The 23,568-nt window shown below is 60.9% G+C and overlaps 1 protein-coding gene across 2 annotated transcripts in view; it reads right to left on the minus strand.

Moving 5' to 3' along the window:
* The window catches only part of LOC139251256 (rootletin-like), a 125,351-nt gene that overhangs the window by 61,021 nt on the left and 40,762 nt on the right, over positions 1–23,568 (minus strand). For both annotated transcript variants that reach the window (XM_070873226.1, XM_070873227.1), the window contains exon 6: positions 17,674–17,832. In XM_070873226.1, the coding sequence (XP_070729327.1) occupies positions 17,674–17,832 (159 nt within the window). The remainder of the gene's footprint in view (positions 1–17,673; positions 17,833–23,568) is intronic.

Consider the following 23,568-nt stretch of genomic DNA (forward strand, 5'->3'; position numbering starts at 1 on the left):
GACCAGGGTCAGGGAGCTGCTCGATGGTGGAGGAGAGGAGAGGGCTGTGTCTGGTGAGGTGACCAGGGTCAGGGAGCTGCTCGATGGTGGAGGAGAGGAGAGGCCTGTGTCTGGTGACCAGGGTCAGGGAGCTGCTCGATGGTGGAGGAGAGGAGAGGCCTGTGTCTGGTGAGGGTCAGGGAGCTGCTCGATGGTGGAGGAGAGGAGAGGCCTGTGTCTGGTGAGGTGACCAGGGTCAGGGAGCTGCTCGATGGTGGAGGAGAGGAGAGGCCTGTGTCTGGTGACCAGGGTCAGGGAGCTGCTCGATGGTGGAGGAGAGGAGAGGCCTGTGTCTGGTGAGGTGACCAGGGTCAGGGAACTGCTCGATGGTGGAGGAGAGGAGAGGCCTGTGTCTGGTGAGGGTCAGGGAGCTGCTCGATGGTGGAGGAGAGGAGAGGCCTGTGTCTGGTGAGGGTCAGGGAGCTGCTCGATGGCGGAGGAGAGGAGAGGCCTGTGTCTGGTGACCAGGGTCAGGGAGCTGCTCGATGGTGGAGGAGAGGAGAGGCCTGTGTCTGGTGAGGTGACCAGGGTCAGGGAGCTGCTCGATGGTGGAGGAGAGGAGAGGCCTGTGTCTGGTGAGGTGACCAGGGTCAGGGAGCTGCTCGATGGTGGAGGAGAGGAGAGGCCTGTGTCTGGTGAGGTGACCAGGGTCAGGGATCTGCTCGATGGTGGAGGAGAGGAGAGGCCTGTGTCTGGTGACCAGGGTCAGGGAGCTGCTCGATGGTGGAGGAGAGGAGAGGCCTGTGTCTGGTGAGGTGACCAGGGTCAGGGAGCTGCTCGATGGTGGAGGAGAGGAGAGGCCTGTGTCTGGTGACCAGGGTCAGGGAGCTGCTCGATGGTGGAGGAGAGGAGAGGCCTGTGTCTGGTGAGGGTCAGGGAGCTGCTCGATGGTGGAGGAGAGGAGAGGCCTGTGTCTGGTGAGGGTCAGGGAGCTGCTCGATGGCGGAGGAGAGGAGAGGCCTGTGTCTGGTGACCAGGGTCAGGGAGCTGCTCGATGGTGGAGGAGAGGAGAGGCCTGTGTCTGGTGAGGTGACCAGGGTCAGGGAGCTGCTCGATGGTGGAGGAGAGGAGAGGCCTGTGTCTGGTGACCAGGGTCAGGGAGCTGCTCGATGGTGGAGGAGAGGAGAGGCCTGCGTCTGGTGAGGGTCAGGGAGCTGCTCGATGGTGGAGGAGAGGAGAGGCCTGTGTCTGGTGAGGTGACCAGGGTCAGGGTCCTGCTCGATGGTGGAGGAGAGGAGAGGCCTGTGTCTGGTGACCAGGGTCAGGGAGCTGCTCGATGGTGGAGGAGAGGAGAGGCCTGTGTGTGGTGAGGTGACCAGGGTCAGGGAGCTGCTCGATGGTGGAGGAGAGGAGAGGCCTGTGTCTGGTGAGGGTCAGGGTCAGGGAGCTGCTCGATGGCGGAGGAGCGGAGAGGCCTGTGTCTGGTGAGGATCAGGGAGCTGCTCGATGGTGGAGGAGAGGAGAGGCCTGTGTCTGGTGAGGGTCAGGGAGCTGCTCGATGGTGGAGGAGAGGAGAGGCCTGTGTCTGGCCAGGTGACCAGGGTCAGGGAGCTGCTCGATGGTGGAGGAGAGGAGAGGCCTGTGTCTGGTGAGGGTCAGGGAGCTGCTCGATGGTGGAGGAGAGGAGAGGCCTGTGTCTGGCCAGGTGACCAGGGTCAGGGAGCTGCTCGATGGTGGAGGAGAGGAGAGGCCTGTGTCTGGTGAGGTGACCAGGGTCAGGGAGCTGCTCGATGGTGGAGGAGAGGAGAGGCCTGTGTCTGGTGAGGTGACCAGGGTCAGGGAGCTGCTCGATGGTGGAGGAGAAGAGAGGCCTGTGTCTGGTGAGGTGACCAGGGTCAGGGAGCTGCTCGATGGTGGAGGAGAAGAGAGGCCTGTGTCTGGTGACCAGGGTCAGGGAGCTGCTCGATGGTGGAGGAGAGGAGAGGCCTGTGTCTGGTGAGGGTCAGGGAGCTGCTCGATGGTGGAGGAGAGGAGAGGCCTGTGTCTGGTGACCAGGGTCAGGGAGCTGCTCGATGGTGGAGGAGAGGAGAGGCCTGTGTCTGGTGAGGTGACCAGGGTCAGGGAGCTGCTCGATGGTGGAGGAGAGGAGAGGCCTGTGTCTGGTGAGGGTCAGGGAGCTGCTCGATGGTGGAGGAGAGGAGAGGCCTGTGTCTGGTGAGGGTCAGGGAGCTGCTCGATGGTGGAGGAGAGGAGAGGCCTGTGTCTGGTGAGGTGACCAGGGTCAGGGAGCTGCTCGATGGTGGAGGAGAGGAGAGGCCTGTGTCTGGTGACCAGGGTCAGGGAGCTGCTCGATGGTGGAGGAGAGGAGAGGCCTGTGTCTGGTGAGGTGACCAGGGTCAGGGAGCTGCTCGATGGTGGAGGAGAGGAGAGGCCTGTGTCTGGCCAGGTAGGCCTGTGTCTGGTGACCAGGGTCAGGGAGCTGCTCGATGGTGGAGGAGAGGAGCGGCCTGTGTCTGGTGAGGTGACCAGGGTCAGGGAGCTGCTCGATGGTGGAGGAGAGGAGAGGCCTGTGTCTGGTGAGGGTCAGGGAGCTGCTCGATGGTGGAGGAGAGGAGAGGCCTGTGTCTGGCGAGGTGACCAGGGTCAGGGAGCTGCTCGCTGGTGGAGGAGCGGAGAGGCCTGTGTCTGGTGAGGGTCAGGGACCTGCTCGATGGTGGAGGAGAGGAGAGGCCTGTGTCTGGTGACCAGGGTCAGGGACCTGCTCGATGGTGGAGGAGAGGAGAGGCCTGTGTCTGGTGAGGGTCAGGGAGCTGCTCGATGGTGGAGGAGAGGAGAGGCCTGTGTCTGGTGAGGTGACCAGGGTCAGGGAGCTGCTCGATGGTGGAGGAGAGGAGAGGCCTGTGTCTGGTGACCAGGGTCAGGGAGCTGCTCGATGGTGGAGGAGAGGAGAGGCCTGTGTCTGGTGAGGGTCAGGGTCAGGGAGCTGCTCGATGGTGGAGGAGAGGAGAGGCCTGTGTCTGGTGAGGGTCAGGGAGCTGCTCGATGGTGGAGGAGAGGAGAGGCCTGTGTCTGGTGAGGGTCAGGGACCTGCTCGATGGTGGAGGAGAGGAGAGGCCTGTGTCTGGCCGGGTGACCAGGGTCAGGGAGCTGCTCGATGGTGGAGGAGAGGAGAGGCCTGTGTCTGGTGAGGTGACCAGGGTCAGGGAGCTGCTCGATGGTGGAAGAGAGGAGAGGCCTGTGTCTGGTGAGGTGACCAGGGTCAGGGAGCTGCTCGATGGCGGAGGAGAGGAGAGGCCTGTGTCTGGTGAGGGTCAGGGAGCTGCTCGATGGTGGAGGAGAGGAGAGGCCTGTGTCTGGTGAGGGTCAGGGAGCTGCTCGATGGCGGAGGAGCGGGCTGGATGGCACCAGATGTGCTGGCACAGTACCTATCCGGGGCCAACGTCCGGTGCACGGCCGATGCCAGCGAGTCCCGACAAACCGGCGGTGGGTCCTGACACCGTTTGGTGTGTCGAGGAGGCTCGAGCACGTTGGGGAGATCCCGGCCCAACTCACCCCCGACCGGACGGAATTCCTCATCGGCGACAAGCCCCGGAACCTCCCTCGGGAGCCGGTGCCTCACGACTCGAGCTGCCTCCGGGGGAAATCCCCTCCGTGCCTTTCGGTTCTGTGCGGGAGGGATTTCCTGTACGGGCTGCTCCTGTACACTCTCCACCTTACCATCCTCGCCGGCCGTCCGGACACGCCATGGTCCACCATCTTACCGTCCGGAGTGCTCTCTACACGGGAGTGATCGGAACAGAGAACATCGGTGCAGGAGTCGGCCATTCGGCCCTTCGAGCCTGCACCGCCATTCAATAAGATCATGGCTGATCATTGACCTCAGTACCCCTTTCCTGCTTTCTCTCCATACCCCTTGATCCCTTTAGCCGTAAGGACCACATCTAACTCCCTCTGGAATATATCCAATGAACTGGCCTCAACAACTCTCTGCGGCCGGGAATTCCACAGGTTCACAACTCTCTGAGTGAAGAAGTTTCTCCTCATCTCGGTCCTAAATGGCCCACCCCTTATCCTTAGACTGTGTCCCCTGGTTCTGGACTTCCCCAACATCGGGAACATTCTTCCCGCATCTAACCTGTCCAGTCCCGTCAGAATTTGATATGTTTCTATCAGATCCCCTCTCATCCTTCTCAACCCCAGTGAATATAGACCCAGTTGATCCAGTCTCTCCTCATATGTCAGTCCTGCCATCCCGGGAATCAGTCTGGTGAACCTTCGCTGCACTCCCTCAATAGCAAGAACGTCCATCCTCAGATTAGGAGACCAAAACTGAACACAATATTCCAGGTGAGGCCTCACTAAGGCCCTGTACAACTGCAGTAAGACCTCCCTGCTCCTATACTCAAATCCCCTCACTATGAAGGCCAACATACCATTTGCCTTCTTCACCACCTGCTGTACCTGCATGTCAACTTTCAATGACTGATGTACCATGACACCCAGGTCTCGTTGCACCTCCCTGTTCCCGAATCTGTCCTCCCTGTATTTATTCGGCCCGGAGCAGTCCCGTACAATCGGTTTTTAAGTCGGTTCACGGACTCCCGAAGCGCCTGCAATTTCTGCGGTCTGGAGGAGTCCGTGTTCCATGTCGAACGTGTGAGGTTACAACCCCTCTTCCAATATTTAAAGGGCCTGCTCCTCAAGTTCTGGCTGCACTTCAGTCCCACACTCCTGATCTTTGGGCACCCGGTGCGGAGGGAGGGGGGAGCAGGCAGGTCGGAGGGCCTCCTCGTGGGGCCTGCTCCTGGGCCTGGCCAAGGGGGCCATCAGCCGGTCCAGGCAGCGGGCGGTCGAGGGGGTCGTTCAGCCCGACTGCCTGTCTCACTTCCGCGGTTACATCCGAGCCGGGGTGTCCCCGGAGATGGAGCACGCGGTGTCCACCGGTACGCTCGCGGCCTTCCGCGAGAGGTGGGCGCCGGAGGGACTGGAGTGCATCATCACCCCCGGCAACCAAATTTTAATCTGATCTAAGTTTCTGTTAAAAAGTTTTATTTGGAACTTTTTTGCGTTCTGCTGCACTTGATTTAAAGTTTAGTTGAAAATAGTTGTAGAGCTGTTGAGTGGGAGGGATTTGCCAGTCACGTGTCGTCGGCAACACTCAATAAAACCCCGACCAGTTGGGTTTGGGGGATCTATGATGAGGTACGCAGTTGTGATCCAGGTGGATGAACCGGCCCTGGGACAAAATGGGCCGCCCCGACCTGCGAGAGAACACGGGAAGGTCAGGGTGGAGGAGAGATCGGGGGCGGAGAGAGATCGGGGGTGGAGAGAGATCGGGGTGGAGAGAGATCGGGGTGGAGAGAGATCGGGGGTGGAGAGAGATCGGGGTGGAGAGAGATCGGGGTGGAGTGAGATCGGGGGCAGAGAGAGATCGGGGTGGAGGAGAGATCGGGGGTGGAGAGAGATCGGGGTGGAGAGAGATCGGGGGCGGAGAGAGATCGGGGTGGAGGAGAGATCGGGGGCGGAGAGAGATCGGGGCGGAGTGAGATCGGGGGCGGAGAGAGATCGGGGGTGGAGGAGAGATCGGGGCGGAGAGAGATCGGGGTGGAGGGAGATCGGGGGCGGAGAGAGATCGGGGTGGAGGAGAGATCGGGGGTGGAGAGAGATCGGGGTGGAGAGAGATCGGGGGCGGAGAGAGATCGGGGTGGAGGAGAGATCGGGGGCGGAGAGAGATCGGGGTGGAGGAGAGATCGGGGGCGGAGAGAGATCGGGGCGGAGAGAGATCGGGGCGGAGAGAGATCGGGGGCGGAGAGAGATCGGGGGCGGAGAGAGATCGGGGCGGAGTGAGATCGGGGGCGGAGAGAGATCGGGGTGGAGGAGAGATCGGGGGCGGAGAGAGATCGGGGACGGAGAGAGATCGGGGGCGGAGAGAGATCGGGGTGGAGGAGAGATCGGGGGCAGAGAGAGATCAGGGCGGAGAGAGATCGGGGTGGAGGAGAGATCGGGGGCGGAGAGAGATCGGGGGCGGAGAGAGATCGGGGTGGAGGAGAGATCGGGGGCGGAGAGAGATCGGGGGTGGAGGAGAGATCGGGGCGGAGAGAGATCGGGGGCGGAGGAGAGATCGGGGTGGAGGAGAGATCGGGGGCGGAGGGAGATCGGGGCGGAGGGAGATCGGGGCGGAGAGAGATCGGGGGTGGAGGAGAGATCGGGGCGGAGAGAGATCGGGGGCGGAGGAGAGATCGGGGGCGGAGAGAGATCGGGGTGGAGGAGAGATCGGGGGCGGAGAGAGATCGGGGTGGAGGAGAGATCGGGGCGGAGGAGAGATCGGGGGCGGAGAGAGATCGGGGGCAGAGAGAGATCGGGGGCGGAGGAGAGATCGGGGGCGGAGAGAGATCGGGGCGGAGTGAGATCGGGGGCGGAGAGAGATCGGGGTGGAGGAGAGATCGGGGGCGGAGAGAGATCGGGGACGGAGAGAGATCGGGGGCGGAGAGAGATCGGGGTGGAGGAGAGATCGGGGGCGGAGAGAGATCGGGGCGGAGTGAGATCGGGGGCGGAGAGAGATCGGGGTGGAGAGAGATCGGGGGCGGAGAGAGATCGGGGCGGAGTGAGATCGGGGGCGGAGAGAGATCGGGGTGGAGGAGAGATCGGGGGCGGAGAGAGATCGGGGGCGGAGAGAGATCGGGGTGGAGGAGAGATCGGGGGCGGAGAGAGATCGGGGTGGAGGAGAGATCGGGGGCGGAGAGAGATCGGGGGCGGAGAGAGATCGGGGCGGAGAGAGATCGGGGCGGAGAGAGATCGGGGGCAGAGAGAGATCGGGGGCGGAGGAGAGATCGGGGGCGGAGAGAGATCGGGGGCGGAGGGAGATCGGGGCGGAGGAGAGATCGGGGTGGAGGAGAGATCGGGGCGGAGAGAGATCGGGGCGGAGAGAGATCGGGGGTGGAGGAGAGATCGGGGGCGGAGAGAGATCGGGGCGGAGAGAGATCGGGGGCGGAGAGAGATCGGGGGCGGAGGAGAGATCGGGGTGGAGGAGAGATCGGGGCGGAGGGAGATCGGGGCGGAGAGAGATCGGGGGTGGAGGAGAGATCGGGGCGGAGAGAGATCGGGGGCGGAGGAGAGATCGGGGTGGAGGAGAGATCGGGGGCGGAGGGAGATCGGGGCGGAGAGAGATCGGGGCGGAGGAGAGATCGGGGGCGGAGAGAGATCGGGGGCAGAGAGAGATCGGGGGCGGAGGAGAGATCGGGGTGGAGAGAGATCGGGGGCGGAGAGAGATCGGGGTGGAGAGAGATCGGGGGCGGAGAGAGATCGGGGGCGGAGGAGAGATCGGGGCGGAGAGAGATCGGGGGCGGAGAGAGATCGGGGGCGGAGAGAGATCGGGGTGGAGAGAGATCGGGGGCGGAGAGAGATCGGGGGTGGAGAGAGATCGGGGGCGGAGAGAGATCGGGGTGGAGAGAGATCGGGCGGAGAGAGATCGGGGCGGAGAGAGATCGGGGGCGGAGAGAGATCGGGGGCGGAGAGAGATCGGGGGCGGAGAGAGATCGGGGGCGGAGAGAGATCGGGGCGGAGTGAGATCGGGGGCGGAGAGAGATCGGGGTGGAGGAGCGGAGAGAGATCGGGGTGGAGGAGAGATCGGGGGTGGAGGAGAGATCGGGGCGGAGGAGAGATCGGGGGTGGAGAGAGATCGGGGCGGAGTGAGATCGGGGGCGGAGAGAGATCGGGGTGGAGGAGCGGAGAGAGATCGGGGCGGAGAGAGATCGGGGCGGAGGAGAGATCGGGGCGGAGAGAGATCGGGGGCGGAGAGAGATCGGGGCGGAGAGAGATCGGGGGCGGAGAGAGATCAGGGGCGGAGAGAGATCGGGGGCGGAGAGAGATCGGGGCGGAGAGAGATCGGGGCGGAGAGAGATCGGGGTGGAGGAGAGATCGGGGTGGAGAGAGATCGGGGGCGGAGAGAGATCGGGGTGGAGGAGAGATCGGGGTGGAGAGAGATCGGGGTGGAGGAGAGATCAGGGGCGGAGAGAGATCGGGGCAGAGAGAGATCGGGGCGGAGAGAGATCGGGGCGGAGAGAGATCGGGGCGGAGAGAGATCGGGGCGGAGAGAGATCGGGGCAGAGGAGAGATCGGGGGCGGAGAGAGATCGGGGGTGGAGGAGAGATCGGGGCGGAGAGAGATCGGGGTGGAGGAGAGATCGGGGCGGAGAGAGATCGGGGCGGAGAGAGATCGGGGCGGAGAGAGATCGGGGCGGAGAGAGATCGGGGTGGAGGAGAGATCGGGGCGGAGGAGAGATCGGGGCGGAGAGAGATCGGGGGCGGAGAGAGATCGGGGTGGAGGAGAGATCAGGGGCGGAGAGAGATCGGGGCAGAGAGAGATCGGGGCGGAGAGAGATCGGGGCGGAGAGAGATCGGGGCGGAGAGAGATCGGGGCGGAGAGAGATCGGGGCAGAGGAGAGATCGGGGGCGGAGAGAGATCGGGGGTGGAGGAGAGATCGGGGCGGAGAGAGATCGGGGGCGGAGAGAGATCGGGGCGGAGAGAGATCGGGGCAGAGAGAGATCGGGGCGGAGAGAGATCGGGGCAGAGGAGAGATCGGGGGCGGAGAGAGATCGGGGGTGGAGGAGAGATCGGGGCGGAGAGAGATCGGGGGCGGAGAGAGATCGGGGGCGGAGAGAGATCGGGGGTGGAGGAGAGATCGGGGCGGAGAGAGATCGGGGGCGGAGAGAGATCGGGGGCGGAGAGAGATCGGGGCGGAGAGAGATCGGGGCGGAGAGAGATCGGGGCGGAGAGAGATCGGGGCAGAGGAGAGATCGGGGGCGGAGAGAGATCGGGGGTGGAGGAGAGATCGGGGCGGAGAGAGATCGGGGGCGGAGAGAGATCGGGGGCGGAGAGAGATCGGGGTGGAGAGAGATCGGGGGCGGAGAGAGATCGGGGGTGGAGAGAGATCGGGGGCGGAGAGAGATCGGGGTGGAGAGAGATCGGGGTGGAGGAGAGATCGGGGGCGGAGAGAGATCGGGGGTGGAGGAGAGATCGGGGTGGAGAGAGATCGGGGTGGAGAGAGATCGGGGTGGAGAGAGATCGGGGTGGAGGAGAGATCGGGGCGGAGAGAGATCGGGGTGGAGAGAGATCGGGGGTGGAGAGAGATCGGGGACGGAGAGAGATCGGGGTGGAGAGAGATCGGGGTGGAGAGAGATCGGGGCGGAGAGAGATCGGGGCGGAGAGAGATCGGGGACGGAGAGAGATCGGGGTGGAGAGAGATCGGGGCGGAGAGAGATCGGGGGCGGAGAGAGATCGGGGGCGGAGAGAGATCGGGGTGGAGAGAGATCGGGGGCGGAGAGAGATCGGGGGCGGAGAGAGATCGGGGGCGGAGAGAGATCGGGGGCGGAGAGAGATCGGGGTGGAGAGAGATCGGGGGCGGAGAGAGATCGGGGGCGGAGAGAGATCGGGGTGGAGGAGAGATCAGGGCGGTGAGAGATCGGGGTGGAGGAGAGATCAGGGGCGGAGAGAGATCGGGGGCGGAGAGAGATCGGGGTGGAGGAGAGATCAGGGGCGGAGAGAGATCGGGGGCGGAGAGAGATCGGGGCGGAGAGAGATCGGGGGCGGAGAGAGATCGGGGGCGGAGAGAGATCGGGGTGGAGGAGAGATCGGGGGCGGAGAGAGATCGGGGGCGGAGAGAGATCGGGGGCGGAGAGAGATCGGGGGCGGAGAGAGATCGGGGCGGAGGGAGATCGGGGGCGGAGAGAGATCGGGGGCGGAGAGAGATCGGGGCGGAGGGAGATCGGGGTGGAGGAGAGATCAGGGCGGAGAGAGATCGGGGTGGAGGAGAGATCAGGGCGGAGAGAGATCGGGGTGGAGGAGAGATCAGGGCGGAGAGAGATCGGGGTGGAGGAGAGATCGGGGCGGAGAGAGATCGGGGGCGGAGAGAGATCGGGGCGGAGAGAGATCGGGGGCGGAGAGAGATCGGGGGCGGAGAGAGATCGGGGCGGAGGGAGATCGGGGTGGAGGAGAGATCAGGGCGGAGAGAGATCGGGGTGGAGGAGAGATCAGGGCGGAGAGAGATCGGGGTGGAGGAGAGATCGGGGGCGGAGAGAGATCGGGGGCGGAGAGAGATCGGGGGCGGAGAGAGATCGGGGGCGGAGAGAGATCGGGGTGGAGGAGAGATCGGGGCGGAGAGAGATCGGGGGCGGAGAGAGATCGGGGGCGGAGAGAGATCGGGGGCGGAGAGAGATCGGGGCGGAGAGAGATCGGGGGCGGAGAGAGATCGGGGTGGAGGAGAGATCAGGGCGGAGAGAGATCGGGGTGGAGGAGAGATCAGGGCGGAGAGAGATCGGGGCGGAGAGAGATCGGGGTGGAGGAGAGATCAGGGCGGTGAGAGATCGGGGTGGAGGAGAGATCAGGGCGGAGAGAGATCGGGGTGGAGGAGAGATCGGGGCGGAGAGAGATCGGGGCGGAGAGAGATCGGGGTGGAGGAGAGATCGGGGGCGGAGAGAGATCGGGGGTGGAGAGAGATCGGGGGCGGAGAGAGATCGGGGTGGAGAGAGATCGGGGTGGAGAGAGATCGGGGCGGAGGAGCGGCGAGAGATCGGGGCGGAGAGAGATCGGGGTGGAGGAGAGATCGGGGTGGAGGAGCGGCGAGAGATCGGGGTGGAGAGAGATCGGGGTGGAGAGAGATCGGGGCGGAGAGAGATCGGGGTGGAGAGAGATCGGGGTGGAGGAGCGGCGAGAGATCGGGGTGGAGAGAGATCGGGGTGGAGAGAGATCGGGGCGGAGAGAGATCGGGGTGGAGAGAGATCGGGGCGGAGAGAGATCGGGGCGGAGAGAGATCGGGGTGGAGAGAGATCGGGGCGGAGAGAGATCGGGGTGGAGAGAGATCGGGGCGGAGAGAGATCGGGGCGGAGAGAGATCGGGGCGGAGGGAGATCGGGGCGGAGAGAGATCGGGGGCGGAGAGAGATCGGGGTGGAGGAGAGATCGGGGTGGAGAGAGATCGGGGTGGAGAGAGATCGGGGCGGAGAGAGATCGGGGCGGAGAGAGATCGGGGCGGAGGGAGATCGGGGCGGAGAGAGATCGGGGCGGAGAGAGATCGGGGCGGAGGAGAGATCGGGGGCGGAGAGAGATCGGGGTGGAGGAGAGATCGGGGGCGGAGAGAGATCGGGGCGGAGAGAGATCGGGGGTGGAGGAGAGATCGGGGCGGAGGGAGATCGGGGCGGAGAGAGATCGGGGTGGAGAGAGATCGGGGCAGAGAGAGATCGGGGCGGAGAGAGATCGGGGTGGAGGAGAGATCGGGGGCGGAGAGAGATCGGGGGCGGAGAGAGATCGGGGCGGAGAGAGATCGGGGCGGAGAGAGATCGGGGTGGAGGAGAGATCGGGGCGGAGAGAGATCGGGGCGGAGTGAGATCGGGGTGGAGAGAGATCGGGGCAGAGAGAGATCGGGGTGGAGGAGCGGAGAGAGATCGGGGCGGAGAGAGATCGGGGCGGAGAGAGATCGGGGTGGAGAGAGATCGGGGTGGAGGAGCGGAGAGAGATCGGGGTGGAGAGAGATCGGGGCGGAGAGAGATCGGGGTGGAGAGAGATCGGGGCGGAGAGAGATCGGGGTGGAGGAGAGATCGGGGTGGAGAGAGATCGGGGTGGAGAGAGATCGGGGTGGAGAGAGATCGGGGTGGAGGAGAGATCGGGGTGGAGGAGAGATCAGGGGCGGAGAGAGATCGGGGTGGAGGAGAGATCGGGGTGGAGAGAGATCGGGGTGGAGAGAGATCGGGGTGGAGAGAGATCGGGGTGGAGGAGAGATCGGGGGCGGAGAGAGATCGGGGTGGAGAGAGATCGGGGTGGAGAGAGATCGGGGCAGAGAGAGATCGGGGTGGAGGAGCGGAGAGAGATCGGGGCGGAGAGAGATCGGGGCGGAGAGAGATCGGGGTGGAGAGAGATCGGGGTGGAGGAGCGGAGAGAGATCGGGGTGGAGAGAGATCGGGGCGGAGAGAGATCGGGGCGGAGAGAGATCGGGGTGGAGAGAGATCGGGGCGGAGAGAGATCGGGGTGGAGGAGAGATCGGGGTGGAGAGAGATCGGGGCGGAGAGAGATCGGGGTGGAGGAGAGATCGGGGTGGAGAGAGATCGGGGTGGAGAGAGATCGGGGTGGAGAGAGATCGGGGTGGAGGAGAGATCGGGGCGGAGGAGAGATCGGGGTGGAGAGAGATCGGGGTGGAGAGAGATCGGGGTGGAGAGAGATCGGGGTGGAGGAGCGGAGAGAGATCGGGGTGGAGAGAGATCGGGGTGGAGAGAGATCGGGGGCGGAGAGAGATCGGGGCGGAGGAGAGATCGGGGCGGAGAGAGATCGGGGTGGAGAGAGATCGGGGTGGAGGAGAGATCAGGGGCGGAGAGAGATCGGGGTGGAGGAGAGATCAGGGGCGGAGAGAGATCGGGGTGGAGGAGAGATCAGGGGCGGAGAGAGATCGGGGTGGAGAGAGATCGGGGTGGAGAGAGATCGGGGGCGGAGAGAGATCGGGGTGGAGGAGAGATCAGGGGCGGAGAGAGATCGGGGCGGAGGAGAGATCGGGGCGGAGGGAGATCGGGGCGGAGAGAGATCGGGGCGGAGAGAGATCGGGGCAGAGAGAGATCGGGGCGGAGGGAGATCGGGGCGGAGGGAGATCGGGGCGGAGAGAGATCGGGGCGGAGGAGAGATCGGGGCGGAGAGAGATCGGGGCGGAGGAGAGATCAGGGGCGGAGAGAGATCGGGGGTGGAGGAGAGATCGGGGCGGAGAGAGATCGGGGTGGAGGGAGATCGGGGCGGAGGGAGATCGGGGCGGAGAGAGATCGGGGCGGAGGGAGATCGGGGCGGAGGGAGATCGGGGCGGAGAGAGATCGGGGGAGGAGAGAGATCGGGGGAGGAGAGAGATCGGGGGCGGAGAGAGATCGGGGCGGAGAGAGATCGGGGAGGAGAGAGATCGGGGAGGAGAGAGATCGGGGTGGAGGGAGATCGGGGCGGAGAGAGATCGGGGCGGAGAGAGATCGGGGCGGAGAGAGATCGGGGGAGGAGAGAGATCGGGGGAGGAGAGAGATCGGGGGCGGAGAGAGATCGGGGCGGAGAGAGATCGGGGAGGAGAGAGATCGGGGTGGAGGGAGATCGGGGCGGAGGGAGATCGGGGCGGAGAGAGATCGGGGCGGAGGGAGATCGGGGCGGAGAGAGATCGGGGGCGGAGGGAGATCGGGGCGGAGAGAGATCGGGGCGGAGGAGAGATCGGGGGCGGAGAGAGATCGGGGCGGAGGAGAGATCGGGGCGGAGGAGAGATCGGGGCGGAGGAGAGATCGGGGCGGAGGAGCGGCGAGAGATCGGGGCGGAGGAGCGGCGAGAGATCGGGGCGGAGGAGCGGCGAGAGATCGGGGCGGAGGAGCGGCGAGAGATCGGGGCGGAGAGAGATCGGGGCGGAGGAGCGGAGAGAGATCGGGGCGGAGGAGCGGCGAGAGATCGGGGCGGAGGAGCGGCGAGAGATCGGGGCGGAGAGAGATCGGGGCGGAGGAGCGGAGAGAGATCGGGGCGGAGGAGAGATCGGGGCGGAGGAGCGGCGAGAGATCGGGGCGGAGGAGCGGCGAGGGATCGTGGCGGAGGAGCGGAGAGAGATCGGGGCGGAGGAGCGGCGAGAGATCGGGGCGGAGGAGAGATCGGGGCGGAGGAGCGGCGAGAGATCGGGGCGGAGGAGAGATCGGGGCGGAGAGAGATCGGGGCGGAGAGAGATCGGGGCGGAGGAGAGATCGGGGCGGAGGAGCGGCGAGAGATCGGGGCGGAGGAGAGATCGGGGCGGAGAGAGATCGGGGCGGAGGAGCGGCGAGACACACCACCAGGAGGCAGCCTCGCTCAATGTCCTGGGTGTAATTCAGTAACTCACCACCAGGAGGCAGCCTCGCTCCATGTCCTGGGTGTAATTCAGTAACTCACCACCAGGAGGCAGCCTCGCTCCATGTCCTGGGTGTAATTCAGTAACTCACCACCAGGAGGCAGCCTCGCTCCATGTCCTGGGTGTAATTCAGTAACTCACCACCAGGAGGCAGCCTCGCTCCATGTCCTGGGTGTAATTCAGTAACTCACCACCAGGAGGCAGCCTCGCTCCATGTACTGGGTGTAATTCAGTAACTCACCACCAGGAGGCAGCCTCGCTCCATGTCCTGGGTGTAATTCAGTAACTCACCACCAGGAGGCAGTCTCGCTCCATGTCCTGGGTGTAATTCAGTAACTCACCACCAGGAGGCAGCCTCGCTCCATGTCCTGGGTGTAATTCAGTAACTCACCACCAGGAGGCAGCCTCGCACCATGTCCTGGGTGTAATTCAGTAACTCACCACCAGGAGGCAGCCTCGCTCCATGTCCTGGGTGTAATTCAGTAACTCACCACCAGGAGGCAGCCTCGCACCATGTCCTGGGTGTAATTCAGTAACTCACCACCAGGAGGCAGCCTCGCTCCATGTCCTGGGTGTAATTCAGTAACTCACCAACAGAAGGCAGCCTCGCTCCATGTCCTGGGTGTAATTCAGTAACTCACCACCAGGAGGCAGCCTCGCTCCATGTCCTGGGTGTAATTCAGTAACTCACCACCAGGAGGCAGCCTCGCTCCATGTCCTGGGTGTAATTCAGTAACTCACCACCAGGAGGCAGTCTCGCTCCATGTCCTGGGTGTAATTCAGTAACTCACCACCAGGAGGCTGCCTCGCTCCATGTCCTGGGTGTAATTCAGTAACTCACCACCAGGAGGCAGCCTCGCTCCATGTCCTGGGTGTAATTCAGTAACTCACCACCAGGAGGCAGCCTCGCTCCATGTCCTGGGTGTAATTCAGTAACTGACCACCAGGAGGCAGCCTCGCTCCATGTCCTGGGTGTAATTCAGTAACTCACCACCAGGAGGCAGCCTCGCTCCATGTCCTGGGTGTAATTCAGTAACTCACCAACAGAAGGCAGCCTCGCTCCATGTCCTGGGTGTAATTCAGTAACTCACCACCAGGAGGCAGCCTCGCTCCATGTCCTGGGTGTAATTCAGTAACTCACCACCAGGAGGCAGCCTCGCTCCATGTCCTGGGGGTAATTCAGTAACTCACCACCAGGAGGCAGCCTCGCTCCATGTCCTGGGTGTAATTCAGTAACTCACCACCAGGAGGCAGCCTCGCTCCATGTCCTGGGTGTAATTCAGTAACTCACCAGCAGGAGGCAGCCTCGCTCCATGTCCTGGGTGTAATTCAGTAACTCACCACCAGGAGGCAGCCTCGCTCCATGTACTGGGTGTAATTCAGTAACTCACCACCAGGAGGCAGCCTCGCTCCATGTCCTGGGTGTAATTCAGTAACTCACCAGCAGGAGGCAGCCTCGCTCCATGTCCTGGGTGTAATTCAGTAACTCACCACCAGGAGGCAGCCTCGCTCCATGTCCTGGGTGTAATTCAGTAACTCACCACCAGGAGGCAGCCTCGCTCCATGTCCTGGGTGTAATTCAGTAACTCACCACCTGGAGGCAGCCTCGCTCCATGTCCTGGGTGTAATTCAGTAACTCACCACCAGGAGGCAGCCTCGCTCCATGTCCTGGGTGTAATTCAGTAACTCACCACCAGGAGGCAGCCTCGCACCATGTCCTGGGTGTAATTCAGTAACTCACCACCAGGAGGCAGCCTCGCTCCATGTCCTGGGTGTAATTCAGTAACTCACCAACAGAAGGCAGCCTCGCTCCATGTCCTGGGTGTAATTCAGTAACTCACCACCAGGAGGCAGCCTCGCTCCATGTCCTGGGTGTAATTCAGTAACTCACCACCAGGAGGCAGCCTCGCTCCATGTCCTGGGTGTAATTCAGTAACTCACCACCAGGAGGCAGTCTCGCTCCATGTCCTGGGTGTAATTCAGTAACTCACCACCAGGAGGCTGCCTCGCTCCATGTCCTGGGTGTAATTCAGTAACTCACCACCAGGAGGCAGCCTCGCTCCATGTCCTGGGTGTAATTCAGTAACTCACCACCAGGAGGCAGCCTCGCTCCATGTCCTGGGTGTAATTCAGTAACTCACCACCAGGAGGCAGCCTCGCTCCATGTCCTGGGTGTAATTCAGTAACTCACCACCAGGAGGCAGCCTCGCTCCATGTCCTGGGTGTAATTCAGTAACTCACCAACAGGAGGCAGCCTCGCTCCATGTCCTGGGTGTAATTCAGTAACTCACCACCAGGAGGCAGCCTCGCTCCATGTCCTGGGTGTAATTCAGTAACTCACCACCAGGAGGCAGCCTCGCTCCATGTCCTGGGGGTAATTCAGTAACTCACCACCAGGAGGCAGCCTCGCTCCATGTCCTGGGTGTAATTCAGTAACTCACCACCAGGAGGCAGCCTCGCTCCATGTCCTGGGTGTAATTCAGTAACTCACCAGCAGGAGGCAGCCTCGCTCCATGTCCTGGGTGTAATTCAGTAACTCACCACCAGGAGGCAGCCTCGCTCCATGTACTGGGTGTAATTCAGTAACTCACCACCAGGAGGCAGCCTCGCTCCATGTCCTGGGTGTAATTCAGTAACTCACCAGCAGGAGGCAGCCTCGCTCCATGTCCTGGGTGTAATTCAGTAACTCACCACCAGGAGGCAGCCTCGCTCCATGTCCTGGGTGTAATTCAGTAACTCACCACCAGGAGGCAGCCTCGCTCCATGTCCTGGCTGTAATTCAGTAACTCACCACCTGGAGGCAGCCTCGCTCCATGTCCTGGGTGTAATTCAGTAACTCACCACCAGGAGGCAGCCTCGCTCCATGTCCTGGGTGTAATTCAGTAACTCACCACCTGGAGGCAGCCTCGCTCCATGTCCTGGGTGTAATTCAGTAACTCACCACCAGGAGGCAGCCTCGCTCCATGTCCTGGGTGTAATTCAGTAACTCACCACCAGGAGGCAGCCTCGCTCCATGTCCTGGGTGTAATTCAGTAACTCACCACCAGGAGGCAGCCTCGCTCCATGTCCTGGGTGTAATTCAGTAACTCACCACCTGGAGGCAGCCTCGCTCCATGTCCTGGGTGTAATTCAGTAACTCACCACCAGGAGGCAGCCTCGCTCCATGTCCTGGGTGTAATTCAGTAACTCACCACCAGGAGGCAGCCTCGCTCCATGTCCTGGGTGTAATTCAGTAACTTACCACCAGGAGGCAGCCTCGCTCCATGTCCTGGGTGTAATTCAGTAACACACCACCAGGAGGCAGCCTCGCTCCATGTCCTGGGTGTAATTCCGTAACACACCACCAGGAGGCAGCCTCGCTCCATGTCCTGGGTGTAATTCAGTAACACACCACCAGGAGGCAGCCTCGCTCCATGTCCTGGGTGTAATTCAGTAACACACCACCAGGAGGCAGCCTCGCCCCATGTCCTGGGTGTAATTCAATAACTCACCACCAGGAGGCAGCCTCGCTCCATGTCCTGGGTGTAATTCAATAACTCACCACCAGGTGATGCGATTGTTAAACCTTTGTCCTTAATCGCAATGTGTGGGGGTGAATTCTGAAGCCAAGAACCCAGGAAGCAAACAAATTGTGGGCGTTATCGGCTAGAATCGGGCAGGGGAGGCAAGTTGGCCTCAGTACCCGTCGAGTTAGCTCAGGAGGCCAGTGCCTGGGGTGCGCGGAGTGCCGGGGGAGGCGTGTCGTGCCCCGGAACGTGGGTGATTCCGAACCGGCTATTCAGCCGTGAAGGTCGTCGCTTCCCCGCCACACCGAGCCGCTTACCTTCTGCTGGGCCGAGTCGCACTGCGCGTCCATTTCCTGAACCTTCCGCTTGAGCCCGGAAATCTCCAGCCGCAGCTCCTGCTCCTGGACTTCTGAGACGGTCCGGACATTGCTCAGCTCCTGGGAGGCGCGGGAGAGATCGTTCTCCAGGTTCTTCAGCTGTGGGGGGGGGAGGGGGGAGGAGAGAGAGAGTGAGAGAGAGAGAAAAGTTCCTCGTCGCCAAACAAAAACATAGACACAAACTAGTGACGAGCTCGCCCCACCCATTCAATCCCCTCCCACAGCCCGTGTACACTCCCATATACAGGACTCGAATCATGCATTCAATCCCCTCCCACAGCCCGTGTACACTCTCCTATACAGGACTCTAGTCATGCATTCAATCCCCTCCCACAGCCCGTGTACACTTTTCAGGACTCTAGTCATGCATTCAATCCCCTCCCACAGCCCGTGTACACTCTCCCCTATACAGGACTCTAGTCATGCATTCAATCCCCTCCCACAACCCGTGTACACTCCCCTATACAGGACTCTAGTCATGCATTCAATCCCCTCCCACAGCCCGTGTACACTCCCCTATACAGGACTCTAGTCATGCATTCAATCCCCTCCCACAGCCCGTGTACTCTCCCCTATACAGGACTCTAGTCATGCATTCAATCCCCTCCCACAGCCCGTGTACACTCCCCTATACAGGACTCTAGTCATGCATTCAATCCCCTCCCACAACCCGTGTACTCTCCCCTATACAGGACTCTAGTCATGCATTCAATCCCCTCCCACAGCCCGTGTACACACTCCCCTATACAGGACTCTAGTCATGCATTCAATCCCCTCCCACAGCCCGTGTACACTCTCCTATACAGGACTCTAGTCATGCATTCAATCCCCTCCCACAGCCCGTGTACACTCTCCCCTATACAGGACTCTAGTCATGCATTCAATCCCCTCCCACAGCCCGTGTACACTCTCCCCTATACAGGACTCTAGTCATGCATTCAATCCCCTCCCACAGCCCGTGTACACTCTCCCCTATACAGGACTCTAGTCATGCATTCAATCCCCTCCCACAGCCCGTGTACACTCTCCCCTATACAGGACTCTAGTCATGCATTCAATTCCCTCCCACAGCCCGTGTACACTCTCCCCTATACAGGACTCCAGTCATGCATTCAATCCCCTCCCACAGCCCGTGTACACTCCCCTATACAGGACTCTAGTCATGCATTCAATCCCCTCCCACAGCCCGTGTACACTCTCCCCTATACAGGACTCTAGTCATGCATTCAATCCCCTCCCACAGCCCATGTACACTCCCATATACAGGACTCGAGTCATGCATTCAATCCCCTCCCACAGCCCGTGTACACTCCCCTGTACAGGACTCTAGTCATGCATTCAATCCCCTCCCACAGCCCGTGTACACTCTCCCCTATACAGGACTCTAGTCATGCATTCAATCCCCTCCCACAGCCCATGTACACTCCCATATACAGGACTCGAGTCATGCATTCAATCCCCTCCCACAGCCCGTGTACACTCCCCTATACAGGACTCTCGTCATGCATTCAATCCCCTCCCACAGCCCGTGTACACTCTTCCCTATACAGGACTCTAGTCATGCATTCAATCCCCTCCCACAGCCCGTGTACACTCCCATATACAGGACTCGAGTCATGCATTCAATCCCCTCCCACAGCCCGTGTACACTCCCCTATACAGGACTCTAGTCATGCATTCAATCCCCTCCCACAGCCCGTGTACACTCTCCCCTATACAGGACTCTAGTCATGCATTCAATCCCCTCCCAGAGCCCGTGTACACTCTCCCCTATACAGGACTCTAGTCATGCATTCAATCGCCTCCCACAGCCCGTGTACACTCCCCTATACAGGACTCTAGTCATGCATTCAATCCCCTCCCACAGCCCGTGTACACTCCCCTATACAGGACTCTAGTCATGCATTCAATCCCCTCCCACAGCCCATTTACACTCCCATATACAGGACTCTAGTCATGCATTCAATCCCCTCCCACAGCCCGTGTACACTCTCCCCTATACAGGACTTTAGTCATGCATTCAATCCCCTCCACAGACCGTGTACACTCCCCTATACAGGACTCTCGTCATGCATTCAATCCCCTCCCACAGCCCGTGTACACTCCCCTATACAGGACTCTAGTCATGCATTCTATCCCCTCCCACAGCCCGTGTACACTCCCCTGTACAGGACTCTAGTCATGCATTCAATCCCCTCCCACAGCCCGTGTACACTCTCCCCTATACAGGACTCTAGTCATGCATTCAATCCCCTCCCACAGCCCGTGTACACTCCCCTATACAGGACTCGAGTCATGCATTCAATCCCCTCCCACAGCCCGTGTACACTCCCCTATACAGGACTCGAGTCATGCAGTCAATCCCCTCCCACAGCCCGTGTACACTCCCCTATACATGACTCTAGTCATGCATTCAATCGCCTCCCACAGCCCGTGTACACTCCCCTATACAGGACTCTAGTCATGCATTCAATCCCCTCCCACAGCCCGTGTACACTCCCCTATACAGGACTCTAGTCATGCATTCAATCCCCTCCCACAGCCCGTGTACACTCCCCTATACAGGACTCGAGCAATGCATTCAATCCCCTCCCACAGCCCGTGTACACTCTCCCCTATACAGGACTCTAGTCATGCATTCAATCCCCTCCCACAGCCCGTGTACACTCCCCTATACAGGACTCTAGTCATGCATTCAATCCCCTCCCACAGCCCGTGTACACTCCCCTATACAGGACTCTAGTCATGCATTCTATCCCCTCCCACAGCCCGTGTACACTCCCCTGTACAGGACTCTAGTCATGCATTCAATCCCCTCCCACAGCCCGTGTACACTCTCCCTATACAGGACTCTAGTCATGCATTCAATCCCCTCCCACAGCCCGTGTACACTCCCCTATACAGGACTCTAGTCATGCATTCAATCCCCTCCCACAGCCCGTGTACACTCCCCTATACAGGACTCGAGTCATGCATTCAATCCCCTCCCACAGCCCGTGTACACTCCCCTATACAGGACTCGAGTCATGCAGTCAATCCCCTCCCACAGCCCGTGTACACTCCCCTATACAGGACTCTAGTCATGCATTCAATCCCCTCCCACAGCCCATGTACACTCCCCTATACAGGACTCTAGTCATGCATTCAATCCCCTCCCACAGCCCGTGTACACTCTCCCTATACAGGACTCTAGTCATGCATTCTATCCCCTCCCACAGCCCGTGTACACTCCCCTGTACAGGACTCTAGTCATGCATTCAATCCCCTCCCACAGCCCGTGTACACTCTCCCCTATACAGGACTCTAGTCATGCATTCAATCCCCTCCCACAGCCCGTGTACACTCCCCTATACAGGACTCGAGTCATGCATTCAATCCCCTCCCACAGCCCGTGTACACTCCCCTATACAGGACTCGAGTCATGCAGTCAATCCCCTCCCACAGCCCGTGTACACTCCCCTATACATGACTCTAGTCATGCATTCAATCGCCTCCCACAGCCCGTGTACACTCCCCTATACAGGACTCTAGTCATGCATTCAATCCCCTCCCACAGCCCGTGTACACTCCCCTATACAGGACTCTAGTCATGCATTCAATCCCCTCCCACAGCCCGTGTACACTCCCCTATACAGGACTCGAGCAATGCATTCAATCCCCTCCCACAGCCCGTGTACACTCTCCCCTATACAGGACTCTAGTCATGCATTCAATCCCCTCCCACAGCCCGTGTACACTCCCCTATACAGGACTCTAGTCATGCATTCAATCCCCTCCCACAGCCCGTGTACACTCCCCTATACAGGACTCGAGTCATGCATTCAATCCCCTCCCACAGCCCGTGTACACTCCCCTATACAGGACTCGAGTCATGCAGTCAATCCCCTCCCACAGCCCGTGTACACTCCCCTATACAGGACTCTAGTCATGCATTCAATCCCCTCCCACAGCCCGTGTACACTCCCATATACAGGACTCGAGTCATGCATTCAATCCCCTCCCACAGCCCGTGTACACTCCCCTGTACAGGACTCTAGTCATGCATTCAATCCCCTCCCACAGCCCGTGTACACTCTCCCCTATACAGGACTCTAGTCATGCATTCAATCCCCTCCCACAGCCCATGTACACTCCCATATACAGGACTCGAGTCATGCATTCAATCCCCTCCCACAGCCCGTGTACACTCCCCTATACAGGACTCTCGTCATGCATTCAATCCCCTCCCACAGCCCGTGTACACTCTTCCCTATACAGGACTCTAGTCATGCATTCAATCCCCTCCCACAGCCCGTGTACACTCCCATATACAGGACTCGAGTCATGGATTCAATCCCCTCCCACAGCCCGTGTACACTCCCCTATACAGGACTCTAGTCATGCATTCAATCCCCTCCCACAGCCCGTGTACACTCTCCCCTATACAGGACTCTAGTCATGCATTCAATCCCCTCCCAGAGCCCGTGTACACTCTCCCCTATACAGGACTCTAGTCATGCATTCAATCGCCTCCCACAGCCCGTGTACACTCCCCTATACAGGACTCTAGTCATGCATTCAATCCCCTCCCACAGCCCGTGTACACTCCCCTATACAGGACTCTAGTCATGCATTCAATCCCCTCCCACAGCCCATGTACACTCCCATATACAGGACTCTAGTCATGCATTCAATCCCCTCCCACAGCCCGTGTACACTCTCCCCTATACAGGACTTTAGTCATGCATTCAATCCCCTCCACAGACCGTGTACACTCCCCTATACAGGACTCTCGTCATGCATTCAATCCCCTCCCACAGCCCGTGTACACTCCCCTATACAGGACTCTAGTCATGCATTCTATCCCCTCCCACAGCCCGTGTACACTCCCCTGTACAGGACTCTAGTCATGCATTCAATCCCCTCCCACAGCCCGTGTACACTCTCCCCTATACAGGACTCTAGTCATGCATTCAATCCCCTCCCACAGCCCGTGTACACTCCCCTATACAGGACTCGAGTCATGCATTCAATCCCCTCCCACAGCCCGTGTACACTCCCCTATACAGGACTCGAGTCATGCAGTCAATCCCCTCCCACAGCCCGTGTACACTCCCCTATACATGACTCTAGTCATGCATTCAATCGCCTCCCACAGCCCGTGTACACTCCCCTATACAGGACTCTAGTCATGCATTCAATCCCCTCCCACAGCCCGTGTACACTCCCCTATACAGGACTCTAGTCATGCATTCAATCCCCTCCCACAGCCCGTGTACACTCCCCTATACAGGACTCGAGCAATGCATTCAATCCCCTCCCACAGCCCGTGTACACTCTCCCCTATACAGGACTCTAGTCATGCATTCAATCCCCTCCCACAGCCCGTGTACACTCCCCTATACAGGACTCTAGTCATGCATTCAATCCCCTCCCACAGCCCGTGTACACTCCCCTATACAGGACTCTAGTCATGCATTCTATCCCCTCCCACAGCCCGTGTACACTCCCCTGTACAGGACTCTAGTCATGCATTCAATCCCCTCCCACAGCCCGTGTACACTCTCCCTATACAGGACTCTAGTCATGCATTCAATCCCCTCCCACAGCCCGTGTACACTCCCCTATACAGGACTCTAGTCATGCATTCAATCCCCTCCCACAGCCCGTGTACACTCCCCTATACAGGACTCGAGTCATGCATTCAATCCCCTCCCACAGCCCGTGTACACTCCCCTATACAGGACTCGAGTCATGCAGTCAATCCCCTCCCACAGCCCGTGTACACTCCCCTATACAGGACTCTAGTCATGCATTCAATCCCCTCCCACAGCCCGTGTACACTCCCCTATACAG

This window comes from Pristiophorus japonicus, unplaced genomic scaffold, assembly GCF_044704955.1.
Source record: "Pristiophorus japonicus isolate sPriJap1 unplaced genomic scaffold, sPriJap1.hap1 HAP1_SCAFFOLD_427, whole genome shotgun sequence".
NCBI classification, from domain to species: Eukaryota; Metazoa; Chordata; class Chondrichthyes; family Pristiophoridae; genus Pristiophorus; species Pristiophorus japonicus.